Consider the following 21,558-nt stretch of genomic DNA (forward strand, 5'->3'; position numbering starts at 1 on the left):
TGTCAGAGTTTTGTGTGGGTTTTTTTTTTTTTTTTTGCCCTACCTGTAGCATGCAGAAGTTCCTGGCCCAGGAATCAAACCTACACCACTGCAGTGACCTGAGCCACAGGGTGACAATGCCAGATCCTTAACCCACTGAGCCATCAGGGAACTCCTCTTACTATGGGCCCTTACAGTAATTTTCTGCCTGAAGCAGTCTCCTCTTCACTTACATCCAGGTATAACCTTTTATTTCAGCTGCTGAAATGGGAACTGGGAAAATACAACCCATGGACCAAATCCAGTCTCCTACTTGTTTTATAAAGTTCTATTGTGCTAAAATGGCAAAGTTGGGTAGTTGTAACAGAGGCCAGATGAGTCACAATACAAAAAAAAATGTAGTATCTGGTTCTTTACTGGAAAAAAAATGACCCCTCTCCTAGAAGATCATCATTCCTCTACCATTCCTCCTCTTTATTTCTTCTTTCAAGAATTGAGCTGTAATATTATGAGTAACCTTAGAGCTCCAATTTTTCTATCACCTTACATATGATCCAGAAACCATTAGATTGAAGAATCTTTGGATCTTAAATCAACCAAATTCCATAGTAACTAAACTTGTTCCATATACTCTCATTTTTTAAATAGCAAATATTTGTTATTGATCTATTTTTCCTTTCTTCTTGAATCAGTTTTGGTAATTTATGTCTTTCTAGGAATTTATCTATTTCATCTAAATTTTCTAATTTTTTTTGGCTTGAAGTTGTCTGTAGTATTTCCTTAACAACCTTTTAATGTCTATAGGGTCTATAGTGATGTTTCTTCTTTTATTTCTGATTTTGGTGGTTTGTATCTTACCTCTTTTTTTCTTGGTCACTCTAGCTAAAGATTTATCTATTTTGCTGATCTTTTGAAGCAATTTTTTATTTCACAGATTTTCTTGAATGATGTTCTGTTTTCTATTGTATTCTTTTCTACTCCAGTCTTTTTTATTTCATACATCCTACTTCCTTTTGATTTGGCTTACTTGTCTTTTTCTGACTTCTTAAGAGAGAAATTTTGATTGTCAGCTTTAGATTCTTTATTCCTAACATTTTTTGTTTTGGTTTGTTTGTTTTGTTTTGTTTTGGATGCACCAGTGGCATGTGCAAGTACCTGGGCCAGGGATCAAACCCTGAGCCACTGCCGTGACAGTGTCAGATCCTTAACCCACTGTGCCACAAGGAGCTCCTAATATGTTTATTTGTTTCATTTTATGGCTGCACCTGTGCCACGTGAAAGTTTCCAGGCCAGGAACGGAATCTGAGGTGCAGCTGCAACCCGAGCCACAGCTGCAGCAACACCAGATCCTTTAACCCACTCATCAGCCTGGGAAATGAACCCACACCTCTACAGCAACCCAAGTCCCTGCAGTCAGATTCTTAACCCACTGTGCCACAGCAGGGATGCATTTTTAAACCTACAAACCTATAAATTTCCCTCCACATATTATCACATTCCTTTAATATTGATAGCTTCTGTTTCCATTCTTATTCACTTAAGACATTGTAATCCCCTTCTCTTCATTTCTTTGGCTCATGATTACCATTCGCATGATATATATTTTACATCCTTTTATTTTTAGCCTATTTACTTTATCTGAAGTGTATTTCTTATACTCCATAGTTGGATCCTGCTTTTTTAATCCACTATGACATCTTTGCCTTTTGATTTTAGTTCATTCACATTTAATATAATTACTGATATGATTAGACTATGTCTACCATTTGTCATTTGTTATTTATCATGTCTTTTTGTTTTCTGTTCTTACTCTACTGCTTCTATTGTGTTAACAAAGTTTTTTAGTGTATTATTTCCATTTCTCTGTTGATATTTTATCTGCATTTTAGAGATTTTAGTGTTAATGATTTCTCTGGGGATTACTGTAATCATTTTCAACTTTTTATGGTCAACTTCAGTTTAATATTGACTGAATTCCCACCTGAGCTGGAGCAGGGGAGAAGGATCAGAGGAATGGTAGAAATCCAGGCAGGAAGGTCTCACTCTCACTGATTGTACGCAAAACTCTTGCATTTCTTTTCCCAAGAATAAATGCTTCTCAATTTAATAACTGCCTTTGGGCAGTTTTCAGGGTCCTGAAATCATTTTTATTATTTTGCAGTTCCATATGTAGGCTTTATTGAAATAAATTTCCAACTGCTCCTGTTATTGTTAGAAATCCCATATACAACTTGTTTTTGTATCCTTTGACTTAGCAGTTTTGGAGCAGTTTTGATTAGTTATTTGTTATACATCAAATACTTGTTTAGGCTAACCTAGATGTTTAAAAATTTTGTTCATTATTCCTTCTTTTTCAGTCTTATGTCCTCACTCCTAAAGCATATCTTCTAATAGTCCTCCCCCCAATAAAAATGGAATATATTCTTAGATATATTTGCTTGATGGTATCTTCAGTTTGTCCTTTTCTTGAATGATAGTTTAATTTGCTACAGAATTCAATATTGGATACTTTTATTTCTGCACTTTGAAGACCTTATTTCATTATTTTCCAGCTTCTGTTGTTGCTGTTGAGAATTGAGAATCTGCTCTAAACTTTATTTTTTTATGATTAATCTGTCCTTTTCCCTCTAGATTTTTTAAGGCCTGTTTTTGGTTTTGGCAGTCTATAGTTTCTCAACATTGTATCTAAATATCTATTTATTTTTATTTAATCCTGGTGAGAATTTATTTTACATCCTATGTCCAGATCAATACAGAATTGATTATGGTTTTAATCAAGTCTCTAAATTTGTTAGCTAGTTATCCTCGCAAATATTGTCTTTTTCTCTCTTTTGATATGTTTCTGAAACTACTGTTAGATATATTTTATATCCTTTCAAAAATCTAAATATCTCATATTTTCCATCTCATTTTTCTTTTTATACTGCACTCGAGGTAATTTCCTTATATCTACCAATTTACTGTATTTCTCTTTTCAGTTGTATATAGCCTATTATTTAAGGAATTTAGTGTTCTTTTTAGACTTCAGCACTTATTTCTAGTTTCTTTCTAAATGTTCTATTTGGTCATTTTATAGTGCTTCCAGACATTTTTTCTTATGTCTTATGTATTTTTTAATTACCTTGAGTTTCTTTGAAAGTACATATTTTATATTATCTATCTAGTGGTTCTTTTAGCTGAATTTTTTGGGTCTAATCTCATTCTGTGTTGTATCTATCAATTTTTGCTCATAGGTGATTATTTCTTGTTTTGTGAGTTTTTGTTATAAATTCAGATTCAGTGGCTTTGTCTTTGAGAACTTATGCGGTCTGGAATCAGGAGTGTCTATTAGGGATATTTTGAATTAGCATCTACCAAGTGCCCTAGGGATAGCTCCATGGAAAGATACTTTACAATGCCAAGTTTTGGATTTGGAGGTTCCTAAACCATGTAAATCATGTACATTTAAGCCCACAGCATAAGTTAGTTGAGGCCTATATGAATTCTCAGTAGTGATTCTGCCACCAGAGACCAGCTAAAACAATCTGCCCTCACTTCTCCCTTTGTCAGTAGAATAATATTTCTAGTCCATTTTTCATTATAGTTGATTTATAATGTTGTCAATTTCTGCTATACAACAAAGTGACCCATATATATATATACATTGTTTTTCTCATAATGTCTTCTACCATGTTCTCTCATAAGTGATTGGATATAGTTCCCTGTGCTATACAGCAGGACCTTATTGCCTGTCCACTCCAAATGCAATCGTCTGCATCTACTAGTCCATTCTTTAGTAAGAGTTTAGCCCTTTAAGTGTTCCATTTTGTGGAGTGGTAATAGTCAGACAGAAAGGAACAGGAATCTCATTTCTAACTTCCTGCTTTGAGTTTGTCAAGATCCTCCTCTTTTGCCCTGGGCAGTTCATTACCACCAAAAAGGTCGCAGCTAAGGAATGTACTCAAGCTATTTTAAGGACCTGAAAAAACACTAGAAATTATGACTTATACTAAATGAAAGTACCTATTTAATTTGCAGATGGCAATTTTCAATATAACCTTCTGTCCTTTACAGAAATCTATGAATTCCTCCTGTGATAGGAATTATTACCTAATTGCTAGAAACGAGTGTCTACTACCTTATCATTACTCATCCTGTCCACCTCTCCTTCCTATACATAATCTAAGATACTTTATATTCTCCCAAAGACCAGGTTTTCTTTTTTTTCAGCCTCTATCCCCTTTAACAGTTTGTACCAAACATCAACTGAGTTATCCTTCAATACAAATATTTAGTCTGCTGCCACTAAAAAAATGTGGCATACTGCCCCTGTGATCTTCAACACATTCAAGAATTCTCATTACAACCAATCATCTTATTCCTGGTGAAAGAGCTATTTTAAAGTAGCAAATAAAGTAAATCTCATCATATTGCTGTAACATTTTAAAAATGTCATATATTATGAGAAAAGTTTAGGAGTTCCCATCATGGCTCAGTGGAAACGAATCTAAGTATCCATGAGGACGCAGGTTCTATCCCTGGCCTCGCTCGGTGGCCCCCAGCATTGCCATGAGCTGAGCTGTGGTGTAGGTTGCAGACACAGCTGAGATCTGGCATAGCTGTGGTGTAGGCTGGCGGCCACAGCTCTGATTCTACCCCTAGCCTAGGAACCTCCATATGCTGTGGCTGGCTGTGCCCCTAAAAAGACAAAAAAGAAAAGGAAAAGTTTAACACTTTAAAGAATTCACATATAGTTTAAAAATATTTTTTAATAAAAATACTTTTTAAAAATTGACAAGGACTTTGGAATATATATTAAACAGGTATTTTTTTTTATCCATACTAGCAGGCAATATTAGTCTTCATTATTTATCATGATATTGGATTGGCTACAAATATTTTTGGTGAAATCAAATTCCTCTTTTATGTGTATATATCTTTGTCTAGGTACTTATATATATGTGCTTTTTTTATATTTCAGGAGTTATGCTTTTTATGATATGGTGTGTAACCTGGTCATTCTCAGGCTCTTCAGTTTTTCCTGGTGGAAGTTTATTTGGAGTGTTAACTATCTTTTATAGTTCCATTATTGGGGGGAAGCTTGTGGAAATCATTAGAATACCTTCAGTACCTCAACTTCCTCCTCTTCTTGGTAAGTGAATAATTAGCTCTGACTTCTTTGTCATTGACTACATGTAAATTATGACTCTATTCTAGTCATAGTTGATACAATTTAGAACTATTTCAATGTAATATGATCTTTGTAGCTTTTTTATATGTGTACTTTATAGAAATATTTATTCTCTGTACCTACACGCAGACTTTGCCTGAAATGTATTTTTAAATAATTTAAATATATTGAATACATGATTCTTGTTGCTTTATCATTTAATGGGACTTTTTAACTTAACTTTAAATGTATTATAGAAAAGGACAAATTTGATAAAGCCTGAGTTTTTCTGTAGATAACATAACTCAAATACAGTAATATGATTCAAATACTTGGAGTTCCCATTGTGGCACAGTGGGCTAAGAATACAACTACAGCAGCTCAGGTTGCTGTGGAGGCACAAGTTCAATCCCCAGCCCAACACAGTGGGATCTGGCATTGATGCAGCTGCAGCTCAGATTCAGTCCCTGGCCCCAGGAACTTCCATATACTGTGGGTGTGCCCATTAAAAAAAAAAAAAAAGATTCAAATACTATAGTGATGAAGTTACCAAAAGGTTTTATAGTTTTGGGGCATCTCCATGTTTGAGCGTCTTATATTCATGGGTGCATCATCTACTTAAACAACATTATATCCCATTTCTTCATCACCGTGATTGTATTACTCTCCAGGTAGACAGAGGAGAATTAGTGAAAGAACTTCTATTAGCAGTGTCTTATATCTTCTAAATATTCGATACATTCAAATGTTTAGCACACTGTCAATAGAGGTAATCACTCCCTCTTATCTTTAACATCTTTTCTGTGTTCATACACCCTTTCATCATCTTCCAAGTATTCATTGAATCTTTTTTCCTCCTTTCCAAAATTTCTGCTCATGTCCTAGCTCAGGCTGTTTGTTTCTAACTAACTATTCCATGGACTATGGCTGAACCTTCTAACTGGCCTCTCCTTCAGTTTTATGTCTGTCTAATATACCAAGACCATCACATAGAAAACGCAAGACTTACTATCTCATTTCTGCCTAAAACATTCCCATGGTGCCTTACCCTGACAAAGGAGGGGAGGGTAGGAGGTAGGGGTAGCTTTCCATGACCTGGTCCCTCCTTGCCCATTCTTCCACTCCCATCCTAGTCCTTTCTGTTTCAGCAATACTGCCTTACTTGCTGCACCCCAGTGAGATATATTATTTCACATCTCCATTCCTTTTTTTATTCTGTCTCCTTTACTTGTACATAACCTGCCCTTCACTGAAGTAGTGAGAGACATAGTGTATTTGAAGAAGGGAAATTAAACATTTGAGTTTTCTCTCCAGGAAAACTGAACTGAATCAAACATGACTTATTTTTCTTTATTCTAAGGTATGTTACTGGCTGGTTTTACCATTAGGAATGTTCCATACCTCAGTGATCGTGTCTGGATTAGTAACACTGTGTCTTCAACTTTAAGAAGTACTGCCCTTACCATTGTTCTAGTGCGAGCTGGGCTTGGACTTGATCCACAGGTAGATCTCCAATTATACCTGGAGTATGGTTATTTTAAATATGAGAAGCCGTTGGAAAAGAAAAAGAGGCAGAATTTTTCTTATAGCTTTTCCAGGTAGAGCTCAGCTAAGATAAAGAACAAAGATTTTACAGAAATATTGGTGCCGTAAATTCTCCTTCTGGTCATATTACTGTTAAAAATAGAAGTTACTGTGACGTAAGATCTCTATTAGAGGTAGTCTTTGATTATTTACATAGAGATAAATGTCCTTATGCAACATTTGTATTATTTGGGAGTTGTGGCTTTTCTGTGGCAAACTATTTACTTTTCAGTTAACAAATGATAGGGTCATCCCATAAAAGCTTTTTGCTTTTGTTTTGTTTCGGCAGGGTGATTAAGTATTTCAATAATATTATTGTTTCATGAATTTTTCCCACAACTATGCCTCTGATTATCTCTGCATTATTGTAAAAGCTAATCTTTTTTTTTTTTTTTTTTGCTTTATTTAGGGCCACACCTATGGCATATAGAAGTTCCCAGGCTAGGGGTCAAATCGAAGCTACAGCTGCTGGCCTACACCACAGCCACAGCAACGCCAGATCTAAGCCAAGTCTGCAGCCTACACCACAGCTCTCAGCAATGGCAGATCCTTAACCCACTGAGTGAGGCCAGGGATTGAACCTGCACCCTCATGGATCCTAGTTGGGTTCGTTAACTGCTGAGCCACGAAGGGAGCTCCATAAAAGTTAATCTTTTAACATATTTTTTTTTTTTTCTTTTTTTTTTTTTTTTTTTTTTTTTTGTCTTTTTTTAGGGCTATACCCATGGCATATGGAAGTTCCCAGGCTAGGGATTGAATCAGAGCTGCAGCTGCCAGCCTACACCACAGGCACAGCAGTGAAGGATCCAAGCTGAGTCTGCGAGCTATACCACAGCTTCTGGCAACACTGGATCCTTAACCCACTGATTGAGGCCATGGATCAAATCCACGTCTTCATGGATACTAGTCAGATTCTTTATGGCTGAGCCACAGCGGGAACTCCAGCAATTTTATTTTAAATGCACAACTCTAGGGTTCCTAAGTCTATTTGAGTTTTTAAAGATGGATAGTCATGACATAACAGCTGTTAAGAATATAACAAATGTGGCAAGTATGTACGATTGGTGGGAAGTATCTCAAGAGTATAAATGATTACAAACAGTGATGGTTTATTATATTATCCAGTAGAAAATTTAAACCAGTGAGACAATTTTAAAGTTTTCCCTTTGAGTTAATATGCAGTTTTTAAGTGACTTTCTCTTTTGGCATGTTATAATTATTACGCTAATCAAACAGTTCATCCCTAAAAGTTAACTGATGGAAATAAACTATAGCATACTTTTATTATACCATTTACTAGGAAGATTAAGAAAGGTAGAAATAGTTATTTAATAATGGAGAAATAGATCTTTTAATAATTAAAATACAATAGTGTTTTATAAAATGTGAAAAGTTTATAGTTCAGTATACAATGACATATAAAACGATCTATATTAGTATTTCAAGCCCAGTGGGACATCTGGGAGATTTAGTTTAGTACAAGTTTAGTACTCAAAAAAACTATCTATTCCAATATTTGTTTAAAATAATTTTCTTATTGGCCAGTATAAGTTTGTCCAAATGTGACTATGTTTGTGTATTTCAGGCTTTGAAGCGTTTGAAAAGAGTTTGTTTAAGATTGTCTATGGGTCCATGCCTCATGGAGGCATGTTCAGCTGCTGTTATTTCCCACTACCTTATGAAATTTCCCTGGCAATGGGCATTTCTATTAGGGTAACTTTTCCTCATTTTTTTTCTATGAAAATATTCAGTTGAAATGCTTGGTTTAAATATTTAAACATTCAGAATTTTGTATAAGTTTGTCTAAATTTATCATTAAAGTTCTTTTCACAATGGTAGAAAATCTTGGAAATTAGTTTGTCAGAAACAGAGCCATGTCCTAAATCTGCCATCTCCTTGACAAATATCATAGTCCTTAAATGCTTAATGCCAAGATAATTTACTACATCAATTTATTCTTTCTCTCTTAAATTATAATCTAGTTCTATTTTTGATCTATCTAATGGTCTCTTCTTTATACACTATATGTACAACATACAATATGTTATATGTAAATATATGTATTGTAATATGAAAGATATTTTGTATAGATATGGATATTATAACAAACAACAAGCAAACACTATTCTCCTAGATCCAATGTTCCATCCATTATTATCCACCATCCATTCCTTCATGTCCAAATTCCTCAGAATAGTCTATAATCACTATCTTTATATCCTTAATTTCTTTTCATTTTTCAATCCATTTAACTTTTGCCTCCACTTATCTATTCCAATGAAATTTTTAGCAAAGTTTACTCATTACATACTTATTGCCAATCCACAGAATTTTAAAAATTAGTTTTTTTTTTGGCTACACCTGCAAGGTGTGAAAGTTCTCAGGCCAGGGATTGAACTCATACCACAACAGTAACCTACGCCACAATAGTGACAATGTCTGATCTTTAACGCGGTGAGCCACCAGGGAACTCCGTAAAATTAATTTTTATTATTAAAGTAATTCCCAAATGCGTTTTTATTTTGAAAAATTAAAATTTTATAGATGAAGGTAAAAAGCCATCTGACCATGCCTTCAAATTCTAGGGCCTATATCCCTATACAAAAGTAACAACTCTTAGAGTTCCTGCTGTGGCACAGTGGGCTAAAAATCTGACTGCACTGGTCTGGGTTTCTGCAGAGGTGCGGATTCAATCCCAGGCCTGATACAGCAGAATTAAAGGATCTGGCATTGCCATAGCTGTGGCTTGGATTCAGTCCCTGGCTGGGGAACTTCCATGTGCCATGGGCGTGGCCACAAAATTTAAAAAAGAAAAAAAGTGACAATTCCTCTAGTTTTATATTATCATTCTAGACTTTTAAAAATAATATTCTAATCTTCTAAAAAAGATATACATGATGTATAACATATATAGTAATACAGTTATCATACTTATACAAACTATGCATAGGTATGATTTATATAAAAATACACAAAATAATATTCTTTCCTATGTAGATATTTTTGTACATTTTTATATAAATCATATTTCTTTATCTGTGACTAGCCTGTTCATAGCCTTTGCCCATTTTTCTATTGAGCTATTTTTCTCTTTCTTATTGATTATATCAGTGTTTTATCTGTTAAAGGTATTACAAATGTCTTGTACCACACATCACTAAATGTTTAATTTTGAGGAGTTCCCATTGTGACTCAGTGGATTACAAACCGACCAGTATCCATGAGGATGCAGGTTTGATCCCTGGCCTTGCTCAGTTGGTTAAGGATCTGGCATTGCCATTAGCTGTGGTGTAGGTTGCTGTGGTTGTGGTGTAGGCTGGCAACTGCAGCTCTGATTGGACCTCTAGCCCCGGAACTTCCATGTGCCACAGGGTACGGCTCTTACAAAAAATAAAAACCAAATGTTTAATTTTGCTTATGGTGACTTTATTAATCTAAAAATGGTATTTTATTATTTCCAACAGATAAAAGGGCCAATACGCAAAAGCATTCACTTGATCTTAAAAATCAAAAGGAAAAGGGAAAGAGAGGCAAATGTGGCTGCTTTTAAGATATATATATTTACATATGCATATTTACAATCAAATTTATTTTTAGTTTCTTTTTTTAGGTAATCTATTTTTTCTTTTTGGAAGCTTGGTTTACTTAATTTTTGCAATAAAAAACTTATTGCTACACTAAATATGTTCCTTGGAAAGTGACATTAGTATCACTTAAAATCTTGGTAGAAATGCAGAATTTCGGGCCCACCCCAGATCCTTTGAAACAGAATCTGCATTTTAATGAAATCCTCATGTAATCTGTTTGCATATTAAAGTTTATTTATTTATTTTTGTCTTTTGTAATTTTAGGGCCACACCCGTGGCATATGGAAGTTCCTAGGCTAAGGGCTGAATTGGAGCTACAGCTACTGGCCTGCACCACAGATCACAGCAACACCAGATGCTTAACCCCCTGAGCGAGGCCAGGGATCAAACCCACAATCTCATGGTTCCTAGTTGGATTTGTTTCCACTGTGCCATGATGGAACTCCCGCATATTAAAGTTTAAAAGAAGAGTCTTAGGTCTTTTTCCTTCATGAAATTTTTCAAACATGAAGAGTAGAGAGGATAATATATTGAACATCCTAGTACTGTTAACCTACACTTAATAGCCCCTGATGAATCTCAAAGTAAATTACAGATACGATGGTACTTCACCCCTATATCCTGCAGTATGCACTTACTTCTAAAAGGTAAGAGTATTTTCTAAATAAATTAACAATTTCTTAATACCCTTGGGTGAGTCTTTTTAAATTTTGATCTACTCAATATTTGGTGGAATCTTTCAATCATGAAAGGATTTTGTATCTTTTTTGCCCAGGTCATGAGAATATCTTTTATCTCTCCTCAGTTCTCTTTGATTATATCCTTTAGTAACTCCTTCCTCCATACCTATTAAGTTTTTTGGCTTTTGGTGGGGGGAGAAGGGGAGGCATATGGAAGTTCCTGGACCAGGGATTGAATCCAAGCCACAGCTGTGACCTACACTGCAGATACAGCAGCATTGGATCCTTTAAACCACTGTGCCGGGCCAGGTATTGTACCTGCACCTCAGCAGTGACCCAAATCACCATAGAGACAGTGCAAGATCCCTAAGCCACTGCACTGCAGCAGGATCTCCTTAAGTTTTTATTTATACCTTCCATCTGCTTGCCTTTACAATACACATCAGAAAATTTCTCTGCTCAGTTTTCTAGCTCATTAACTCACTCTGCAGTTATGTCCGTATCACCTATTTATTTCTTTAATTTTGGCAATTGTTCTTTTCTAAGAACTGTAGTTAAATACTGAACAGATACAGTGTACTTTCATGATTCTGAGGCTGTTTATAGTTATTCTGAAGCCATTTTCTTGTTGTTCTCTTTTTAGTATATCTCTTTTCTCAGGTATAAATTTTTTTTTCTTTTTTTTCTTTTTTTTTTTTTGTCTTTTTGTCTTTATAGGGCTGCACTGGCAGCATATGGGGGTTCCCAGGGTTGGGGTCTAATCAAAGCTATTGCTGCCGGCCTACGCCAGAGCCAGAGCGATGCCAGATCTGAGCCACGCCTGCAACTGACACCACAGCTCACGGCAACACTGGATCCTTAACCCACTGAGCAAGGCCAGGGATCAAACCTGCAAGCTCATGGTTCCTAATCGGATTCGTTAACCACTGAGCCACGACGGGAACTCCTATATATTTTTCCATTTAATGACCATGGTACCTCAATTCAAAGTGTTGGCTTTCCCTAGATATTTGTTGATGCTTTAGTAGGTACTCATTTTTTAATTTGAAACATCATCTTGACTTGCGATTATTTTATCTGTTTGCTATTGCCTTCTTTCAGGGAATAGGCCAGTCATGCTACCAATCAAGTTTCCTTAGATGCTCAGGCTGAGATTAAGATTCTTATGTAAATGATTTATTAAGGGAAGTCTCAGTAGATATCTCTTAGTGAAGAAAGATAAGACTGTGGTAAAAGTCAGTGGTTCCAAAAACTTGCCACCCATTAAAATCACTCTGGAGCTTTTGAAAAATCCCAGAAATTAGAGGAGTGATGTCAACAAGATGGTGGAAAAGGAACTCTAGGCTCACTTTCCCCTATGGAGGCACTGACATAGCAATATAAGGACCAGATTACCTTTATGGTAACTCCAGAAACCACTTGATAGGTTACAGCATTCCATACAAGCACAAGGCCAAAAAGAGGCACATTGGAATAATTAGAACATTGCATTGCACTTACCCACCATGCCCCATGATCCTCCTGCACAGCAAAGGGAAATCAAGAGGAAACTCCCAACTTTTGGCTTCTCCTTCAGGAGGAAAAGAAAAAGCTAGAACATGTGTCTTATATTCTGTATTTTTAAGAGGCTGCTCAAAGGACTGGTTTCTGCCTCATCTAACTTGGAGCGCTGATGGAAAAGAGAGTGACACATTTTAGATGCCTGAGGTCCACCAGGAACAAAGGTGAGTCCTGTGCATTGCTGCACTCCAAATATATTGCAGGACTGCTGATAGACACTTGGGAGCACCCTGGAGTAGAAAAAGGCTAAAGTTCTGCTGGAGCTACTGTACCAAAGTCCAGAGAAGGCACATTCCAGAGAGGTTTGAGAGACTCCCAGAATCTCTATTTAGGCTGATTGGTGAAGGTCTTTCCCTAGGAAGAAGTCTGAAAAGACCAGGAGAGGTGGCTGTTTTTTCATACATCCAAAATTCAACAAAAGATAACAAGGCATACAAAGAAACAGGGAATCAGGGCTCAATGAAAGGAACAAAATAAAACTACAGAAACCAACCCTATACAAATAAAAGTGTATAAATTATTCAACAAATAATTCAAAATAACCACCGTAAATATGTTCAGTGAGCTCAAAGATGTCAAGAAAATGGAACCAAGAAAATGAAGCATGAATAAAGTAAGAATTCTAACAAAGATACATAAACGTATAAAAAAAGAACCAAAAATACATTCTGGAGCTGTAGAAATACAGTACATTGATAAATTGACTAAAGGGGATCCACAGCAGAGTGGACAGGTTGGAAGAACCAGTGAACTTGAAGATAGGTCATTTGAAAGTACAGGATCAGAGGAGCAAAAAGATATATGAAGGAAAATGGAGTTACCCTAAGGGACTTGTGGGATGTCATTTAACGAACCAATCTATGCATTATGGGAGTTGGACAAAGAGAAGAGATAAATAAATGGCCAGAAAGCCTATATGAAAAAATAATGGCCCAAAACTGTGAAAGGAAACTGACATATAAATTCAAGATGATCAAAAAAACTCCCCTTAGGGGTTCCCGTTGAGGTTCAGCAGGTTAAGAACCCGACATAGTGTCCATGACATTGGGGGTTTGATCCCTGGCCTCATTGCTGCAAACTGCATTCTAGATTGCAGATGCAGCTCAGGTCTGGTGTTGCTGTGGCTATGGTGTGTGCCAGCAGCTGCAGCTCCAATTTGATTCCTAGCCCAGGAACTTCCATGTGCCACAGGTACAGCCTTAAAAAAAAAAAACAAAAAACAAAACAAAAAAAAAACTTGGAGTTCCCATCGTGGCTCAGTGGTTAACGAATCCGACTAGGAACCATGAGGTTGCGGGTTCGATCCCTGGCCTCGCTCAGTGGGTTAAGGATCCAGTGTTGCCGTGAGCTGTGGTATAGGTTGCAGACTCAGCTCGGATCCCGCGTTGCTGTGGCTCTGGTGTAGGCCAGTGGCTACAGCTCCAATTCGACCCCTAGCCTGGGAACCTCCATATGCTGCAGGTGTGGGCCTAAAAAGACAGAAAAAAAAAAAAGTTGTAGAAAGGGAGAATCTTAAAAACAAGAGAAAAACAAGAGCTCCCATAAGATAATAGTTGGATTTCTCAGTGAAAACCTTGCATGCCAGAAGGGAATGGGATGATATATCCAACATGCTGAAAGGAAAAAAATAAACAAAAACAGTCATCAGAGAATACTCTATCTAGCAAACCACATGTAAAAACTCATAACATTGAATTTGACAATAATTTCTTAGCTATGACACTAAAATCACAGGTAACAAAAGCAAAAATGGATGAGACTGCATAAAACTTAAAATCCCCTGCAAAGGAAACAACAAAATGAAAACACACAGAATGGGAGAAAATAGTTGCAAACCATAATTCTGAAAAGAGATCAATATTCAGAATATGTAAAGAACTCTGATAACTCAACAACAACAAAAAACCTGACTAAATAATGGCCGAAGAACTTAGAGACATTTCTACAAAGAAGATGCACAGATGGCCAACAAGCATATGAAAGTGCTCAGCATTTATAATTGTTAAAGAAATGTAAATCAAAACCACAAAGAGATAACAGCTCATACTCACTAAGAAGGTTACTATTTAAAAAACTAGAAAATAAGTGTTGACACAGACATGGAGAAATTGGAACATTAATAAACTGTCTTTGGGAATGTAAAATGAAAAGCTGCCATGGAAAAGGGTTTAGAGGTTCCTCAAAAAACCAAAATTACCATTTAATCCAGTAATGTTATTTCTGGGTATATATCCAAAAGAACTGAAAGTTGGATATCAAAGAGATATTTGCCTGCACAATTCATTGCAACATTGTTCACAATAGCCAAGAGGTAGAGGCAGCCCAGATATCCATGGACGGATGAATAGATAAAAGGAAATGTGGCGCGCGTGCGCACACACACACACACACACACACACACACACACCACACACACACACACACACACACACACACACACACACACACACAGGAATATTATGCAGCCGTTAAAACAAAAAGGAAATTGGAGTTGCCATTGTGGCTCAGTGGGTTAAGAACCCGACATAGTCTCCATAAGGATGGGTTTCACTTAGTGGATTAAGGATCTGGCGTTGCTGCAGGCTGCACTGTAGGTCACAGATGCAACTCGGATCCAGTGTTGCTGTGGCTGTGGTTAGGCTGCATCTGCAGCTCCAACTGTTTTGAGCCCTAGCCTTGGAAGGTCCATATGCCACAGGTGCGGCCCTAAAAAGACAAAAAGAAGAAGAAGAAGAAGACGGAAATCCTGTTATATTCTACAGCACCAATAAACCTTGAGGGCATTATATTGAGTAAAATAAGCTAGGACAAATACCATATGATTCCACTGATATAACTAGAGTAGTCAAAATCATGTTAAGGAGTTCTTGTCGTGGCACAGTAGAGATGAATCTGACTAGGAACCATGAGGTCCAGGTTCGATCCCTGGCCTCGCTCAGTGGGTTAAGGATCTGGTGTTGCCATGACCTGTGGTGTAGGTTGCAGATAAGACTCAGATCTGGCATTGCTGTGGCTCTGGCGTAGGCTGGCAGCTACAGCTCTGATTGGACCCCTAGCCTGGGAACCTCCGCATGCTGTGAGGGTGGCCCTAAAGGACAAAAAGACAAAAAAAAAAAAAAAAATCATGTTAACATAAAGTAGAATGTTGTCAGGGGCATGGAGAGTATAGAGTTTCAGTTTTGCAAGATTAAAAAATTCTGTGTTACACAACAATGTGGATATAGTTAGCACTACTGAACTATATATTTAAAAATAGGTTAATTTTGTATTGTGTATTTTTTTACAACAATTTAAAAAATATTTACAGTATCCCAGTATCCAGATCAAACTCCATCCTAAATCAGACCAGAATGTCTTAGAATATGATCCAGGCATGAGTATTTTTTATAAATCCCCAAGTACGTGGTAAGATCACTCTCAGTAATAGCTGCTTTCTGATATTTAAAACTTTGTGTAATACCTTCCTCTTTAATGTGGGCTGGACTTACTGACTTTCTTCTAACAGAATACAGCAGAAGTGATAGGCTGTCACTTCTAAGACTAGGTCATAAGAACAACATGATTTCTATCTTCCTGGTTCTCTCTTGCACTCTCTTTAACCACTTGTCTTGGGGGAAGTCAGCTACCATGTTCCAAGCAGTCCTGTGGAAAAGCCCCAATGTCAAGAGACTGAAGACCTGCTTCTAGCCATGTGGGTAAACTTGTAAGCAGATCTTTCCCCACCCACTTCATGAGAAAACTTGAATAGGAAGAAGCCTACAGCTAAGGCACACGCAGATTCCTGACCCACAGAAGTTGTGAGAAAATAAATATTTTGTTTTGTTTGGCCATTCCCATAGCACATGGAAGTTGCCTGGCCAGGGATCAAACTCACATCACGGCAGCAACCTAAGCTGCTACAGTGACAGTGCCAGATTCTTAACCCGCTGCAGCATAGGGGAACTCCCAAATGTTTGTAGTTTTAAACGTCTAAGTTTGGGCATGATTTGTTAAGCAACAACATATAAATAGTATATCAATTAGTTCCAATGTGCAGTAAATGAGGCAAATATGTGTTTTCAGAGGATTCTAGGTTCTTCTTGAGTTCCTAGGGAAATCTTGAACATAAACTGCACCACAGAGGTTGTACAGCCAGAGACAGAGGACCCTCTTAGACCCTCACATCAGTCAGTCATTGGCACAAGCTGTCTGGAAGGGGGAAGTGGTGAACCTCCTGAGCTGCTGTAGGTAAGTTCTTGTTATCAGGGCAAGGCTCCCAGAAAGCCACAGGTCACAGGTGTCACAGCCAACAACAGCAGCTGGGCCTGGCAAATGGGTTCTCGTGGGGCACTGAGAGCACCGCTACACATGGTACAGTGCAGCTTTTAGAAAGTGAATATGGGAGTTCCTGCTGTAGCACAGTGGCATCTCTGGAATGCTGGGACTTGGTTTGATCCCTGGTTCAGCACAGTGGGTTGGGGATCTAGCATTGATGGAGGTCAAATCTCCAGCTTGAATCTTATCCCTGGACCCGGAATTCCATATACCACGGGGTACCAAAAAAGAAAAGAAAAAGGTGAATATGGAAGAGATGAGGCAAGTTTCCGAATGGGATATACCAAAAGAAGGTATTCTGAGCAGGAGCTTCCCCATTCCTCATAGGTGTCATCGACCACCCCAGAAGTTTTTTTCATGTGCCTTTGTAGCTTAGATGCTCACACTCATTGTTCCTTCTTTGGGGCAGATATACTCTCTTCCTCACTGAGATAGGAATGGTGTGGAGACTACATCTGACTGACCATTCTTACAGTGGTACTCTAAATAACTAATTTCCTCAGAAGTCCCTCCTACTCCTAGCATCTGCGATTTTTGGGCTTGGGGCATTTTTACAAGTACAGCATATCTTTTGTAGCAATTGTTACTTGTATGCATTTTGGCTTATGGTTTCCTTTTTTAGTCCTAACCTGTCTGCCTCTTTTCTAGCAAGAATGCACCTAGTTTGTTGCCCATTGAGGATTCCCCTTTTGTTTTCTAGCTAGATTGTGAATTTTACTTTATTTTTTTAATTAAAGTATTGTTGATTTACAACGTTGTGCCAATTTCTGCTGTACAGCAATGTCACCTAGTCACATATACATTCTTTTTCTCATGTTATCTTCTATCATATTCTATCACGAGAGATTGGTTATAGTTCCATGTGTTATACAGTACGGTTTCCTATTATTTTCACATCTTCATTTCACATTATTTAGAGCTGGAGGCAGAGGTTGCAATTTGTGGTCCAACCATTTTTTTTTTTTTAAGCCATGCCCATGGCATGTGGAAGTTCCTGAGCTAGGGTTCAAATCTGTGCTACCACAACCACCCAAATTACTGCAGTGACAACATGAATCCTTAACCCACTGTGCCACAAGAGAACTCCTTGATCCAACATCTTGAATGAAATTTCTTTAAAATTTTAATCGGCACTAAAGAATGTGCTGATTTTTACCACCGTTAAATGTCGTTTTTACCAGCATTAAATGACATTCACTCAAAAGCAGTATTTTTACATTCGAAGTTGTCATAAGGGTTGATACATTTGTTGTACAATTTACCATAAAACACTTTTGGTTAAAAGGATGTTTTTAACTGGTTTTCAAATATTTTTCTCTCAGTTTCGTAGTAGGTGCAGTCTCTCCTGCTGTTATTGTCCCTTCCATGTTACGTTTGCAAGAAAAGGGATATGGTGTTGAGAAAGGCATTCCAACCTTATTAATAGCTGCCAGCAGTTTGGATGACATTGTAGCTATCACTGGATACAACACATGCTATAGCATAGTCTTCTCCTCAGGTAAATAAAAATCTACAACAGCTACCGTATAACTCATTATTTTTTTGTTCTTTAGAAAAGGTTTCTGGCTTTGCTTCTACATTTATTAATGAAGACTTTTCAATTTAGTATCTTTTTATCCTTCATAGAAAGTTCATTTTAGACCAAAGAAGGAATTTCAGTGGGTTAAGATACCACTACTTAACACAAATTATTTCCTTTTAACAACCAAATATTTCAATTAATTTGGTAACCCATAGTATTACCATTTATCTGCTCATGTTACTTTGGAATTTTATCACAATTTTCCATAAAAAAATGTAGGCAACAGTATTATCAGTACTACTAATATATCTAATAGATATTTTGGAGAGGTATCTTTCTTATCATCATTATAAATAACCAGTTGTTCTTTGTTAAGACAACTTAATATATAGAGTTTGGACAACTGTGTCTTTTTGGTAGTGGTGGGATAAGATCCTGCACCAATTCCAAATCCCAAGATGATATATAGTCTTGAATGTCACTCTGTAGAAATTGTGAAAATAAACATTCCACATTTAATAATTCTTTATTTGACAATGTTCAAAGTTCAATCTTCTATATTATTAAAGCACCAAAACATTTTTAAGTTGAAATGTTGTGTATACAGTTTCTCTTAAAATCATAAGATATAAAGAAATAAGAAGGGAAAATATTTTTTAAAATCTATCATAGTCTTATCCCCAGGAATAAAAATTCTGAATCTTTTGGTATATATTCACCCAGATTTCTCCTTCTCTATCCATCTCTGTCAGTATCTAGCACTCTTTCCATTTCTCTCTCCCTCCCAATATTCTTATAAAATTATTGAACATTAACCATGCTTTCTTATAACCTGAGTTTTGTACTTAACTGTGTATTACAAACATGTTTCTTTTCAGTAAATATATTTCTAAGACATTTTTAATGGATGGATAGCATTTGATTGGCTATATCATGATTACTTAACATGCTAAAAATTGAAGTTGGCACCAGTATTTACTACTAAAATAATGCTTGATTGAACATCTTATACAACTAAATAGTTGTATCTAATCTTAATATTTTCTTAATTTTAAAAGAGGAATTATTGAGTTAAAAAGTATATAACATAAGATTTTTTAATGTATGGCCACAATGTCGTGTCCTACCAGGGTGCACAAGCGTGCCACCTTCTCTTCACCTTCTTCAAAATTAGGTATTACTAATCCTTTTACCTTTGCTAATTTGATAGCTAAAGAGTGAGGCCACTTTAAATGAAGAAATTTGAATACTATTGATGTTAAACAAATGTTTGTGTTTATTGGCCATTAGCCTTTTGGAATTTTTTTTTTTTTTTTTTTTTTATTATTTTCCCACTGTACAGCAAGGGGGTCAGGTCATCCTTAGATGTATACATTGCAGTTACAGTTGAATGTTTTATAGATTGCTTTTCTTGAAATATTTTGCCTGTGTCCTATAAGTGTGTTAATCTTTTGTTCCTTTTGATTTGTCAAGATTTTGCATAAAATGAAGAATAAGCATTTGCTTTATATTCTATTGTTTTTATAACTTGACTTTTAACTTTGTCACTTTTTTACCCTTCAGAAGTCATAAATTTTTTGTCAGATCTGGCTGTCTTTTCCTTCATGACTGGTATCAATCATTCTTTCAAAAAATATTTTTGTGCTCCTCATCCATTGTGCCAGCTACTATGTCAAACACTGAGGATGAACAGTGAAGAACAGTATTAGTTTTTATAGAGTAATTGCTTGGTACTTGCTGTAAGTTTTATAGATGTTTCCACTCATTTAATGGTCACAGTAGTGCCATACTCATTTTACAGATAAGGAAACTAAAGGACAGAGGTTAAGTAGCTTGCTCAAAGTTACAGATCCAGTACATAGGGGAGCCAAATCTGGCAGTTTGACCCCAAATCCACATTCTTAAGTATTATTCTATACTGCCTTCCAACACAGCTGGCAGAGAAGACCATATGGCCCATGTTCTCCAGGAGTTTATATTAGACAAGTAATTACAAATGTGGTAAGTATTACAGAGTACAAGATGCTATGGGAGACCAAACCTTATTTAAGGAGGACTATAAAAGTGAAAACCAAATGGGTACATCCTTAAAAAAATCTTCTACTACTACCTATGTAAACTCTCTTAAAATTTTAAGGACTTTTGAAGTTTTATTTTAGATCTTCAAAATATCTGTATTTTGGAGTATGGTAGATATTGAGATCTAACTTTACCTTCCAGGTCAATTGGCCCTTTTAGCATTATGTAGGCCTTCTTTATCTCTTGTGACAGTATTTGACTTAAAGTCTATTTTATCTAAGTATGATCACCCCTGAAGCTCTCTTTCGGGTACCATTTACATAAAATATCTTTTCCCATCCTCAAAGTGACAACAGTCTATTTTAAAATGATAACAACTTGGAGTTCCTGCTGTGGCACAAAGGGATCAGGGGCATCTTCGGGGCACTGGGTGCAGTTTGGATCCCTGCCCCGCACAGTGGGTTAAGGATCAGGCATCGCCACAACCTATGATGTGGGTCGCAGATGTGACTCAAATCTGATCTCTGGCCTGGGAATTCCATATGCCACAGGACAGCCAAAAATGAAAAAAAAAAAAAAAGAAATGATAACAGCTTAACTTCAGTTGCATGCAAAACTCTGCTCCTCTGCTCCTTTACCTCTCACCCGCCTCACTTTGTGTTATCAATATCACAAATTATACTTTTTATATTGTGTATCCGGTAGCATAATTTTATAATTATATATATTTTTATGCTTTTATCTTAAATTACGTAATTAAAAGTAATTTACTCACCACCATTAAGGTATTGTAAGATTCTGAATTAATCTATTTACCTTTGCTGAAGGTTTATGTTTACATGCTTTTGTGTCGCTGGCTAATGTTATTTTATTTCCACTTGAAAGATTCCCTGTAACATTTCTTGTTAGGCAGGTCCATTGGTGATGAACTCCATCAGCCTTTGTTTATCCAGGGAAGTCTTAATTTCACCTGCACTTTGAAGGACAGTTTTGTGGGATGGCATTCTTGGTTGGCATTTCTTTTCTTTCAACACTTTGACACCTTGAATAAATCATTCTACTTTCTTCTGACCTGTGAGGTTTCTGCTATATAATCCTCTGATAATTTTATGGGAGCACTCATGTACATCATGAGTTGCTTTTCTCTTGCTATAATTTTTTAAT

The 21,558-nt window shown here is 36.5% G+C and overlaps 1 protein-coding gene across 2 annotated transcripts in view; it reads left to right on the top strand.

Moving 5' to 3' along the window:
* Positions 1–21,558, top strand: part of SLC9B1 (solute carrier family 9 member B1) — an 82,595-nt gene that overhangs the window by 44,160 nt on the left and 16,877 nt on the right. For both annotated transcript variants that reach the window (XM_013989374.2, XM_021100732.1), the window contains 4 exons: positions 4,940–5,110; positions 6,489–6,631; positions 8,298–8,425; positions 18,176–18,351. In XM_013989374.2, the coding sequence (XP_013844828.2) occupies positions 4,940–5,110; positions 6,489–6,631; positions 8,298–8,425; positions 18,176–18,351 (618 nt within the window). The remainder of the gene's footprint in view (positions 1–4,939; positions 5,111–6,488; positions 6,632–8,297; positions 8,426–18,175; positions 18,352–21,558) is intronic.

This window comes from Sus scrofa, chromosome 8, assembly GCF_000003025.6.
Source record: "Sus scrofa isolate TJ Tabasco breed Duroc chromosome 8, Sscrofa11.1, whole genome shotgun sequence".
NCBI lineage: Eukaryota > Metazoa > Chordata > Mammalia > Artiodactyla > Suidae > Sus > Sus scrofa.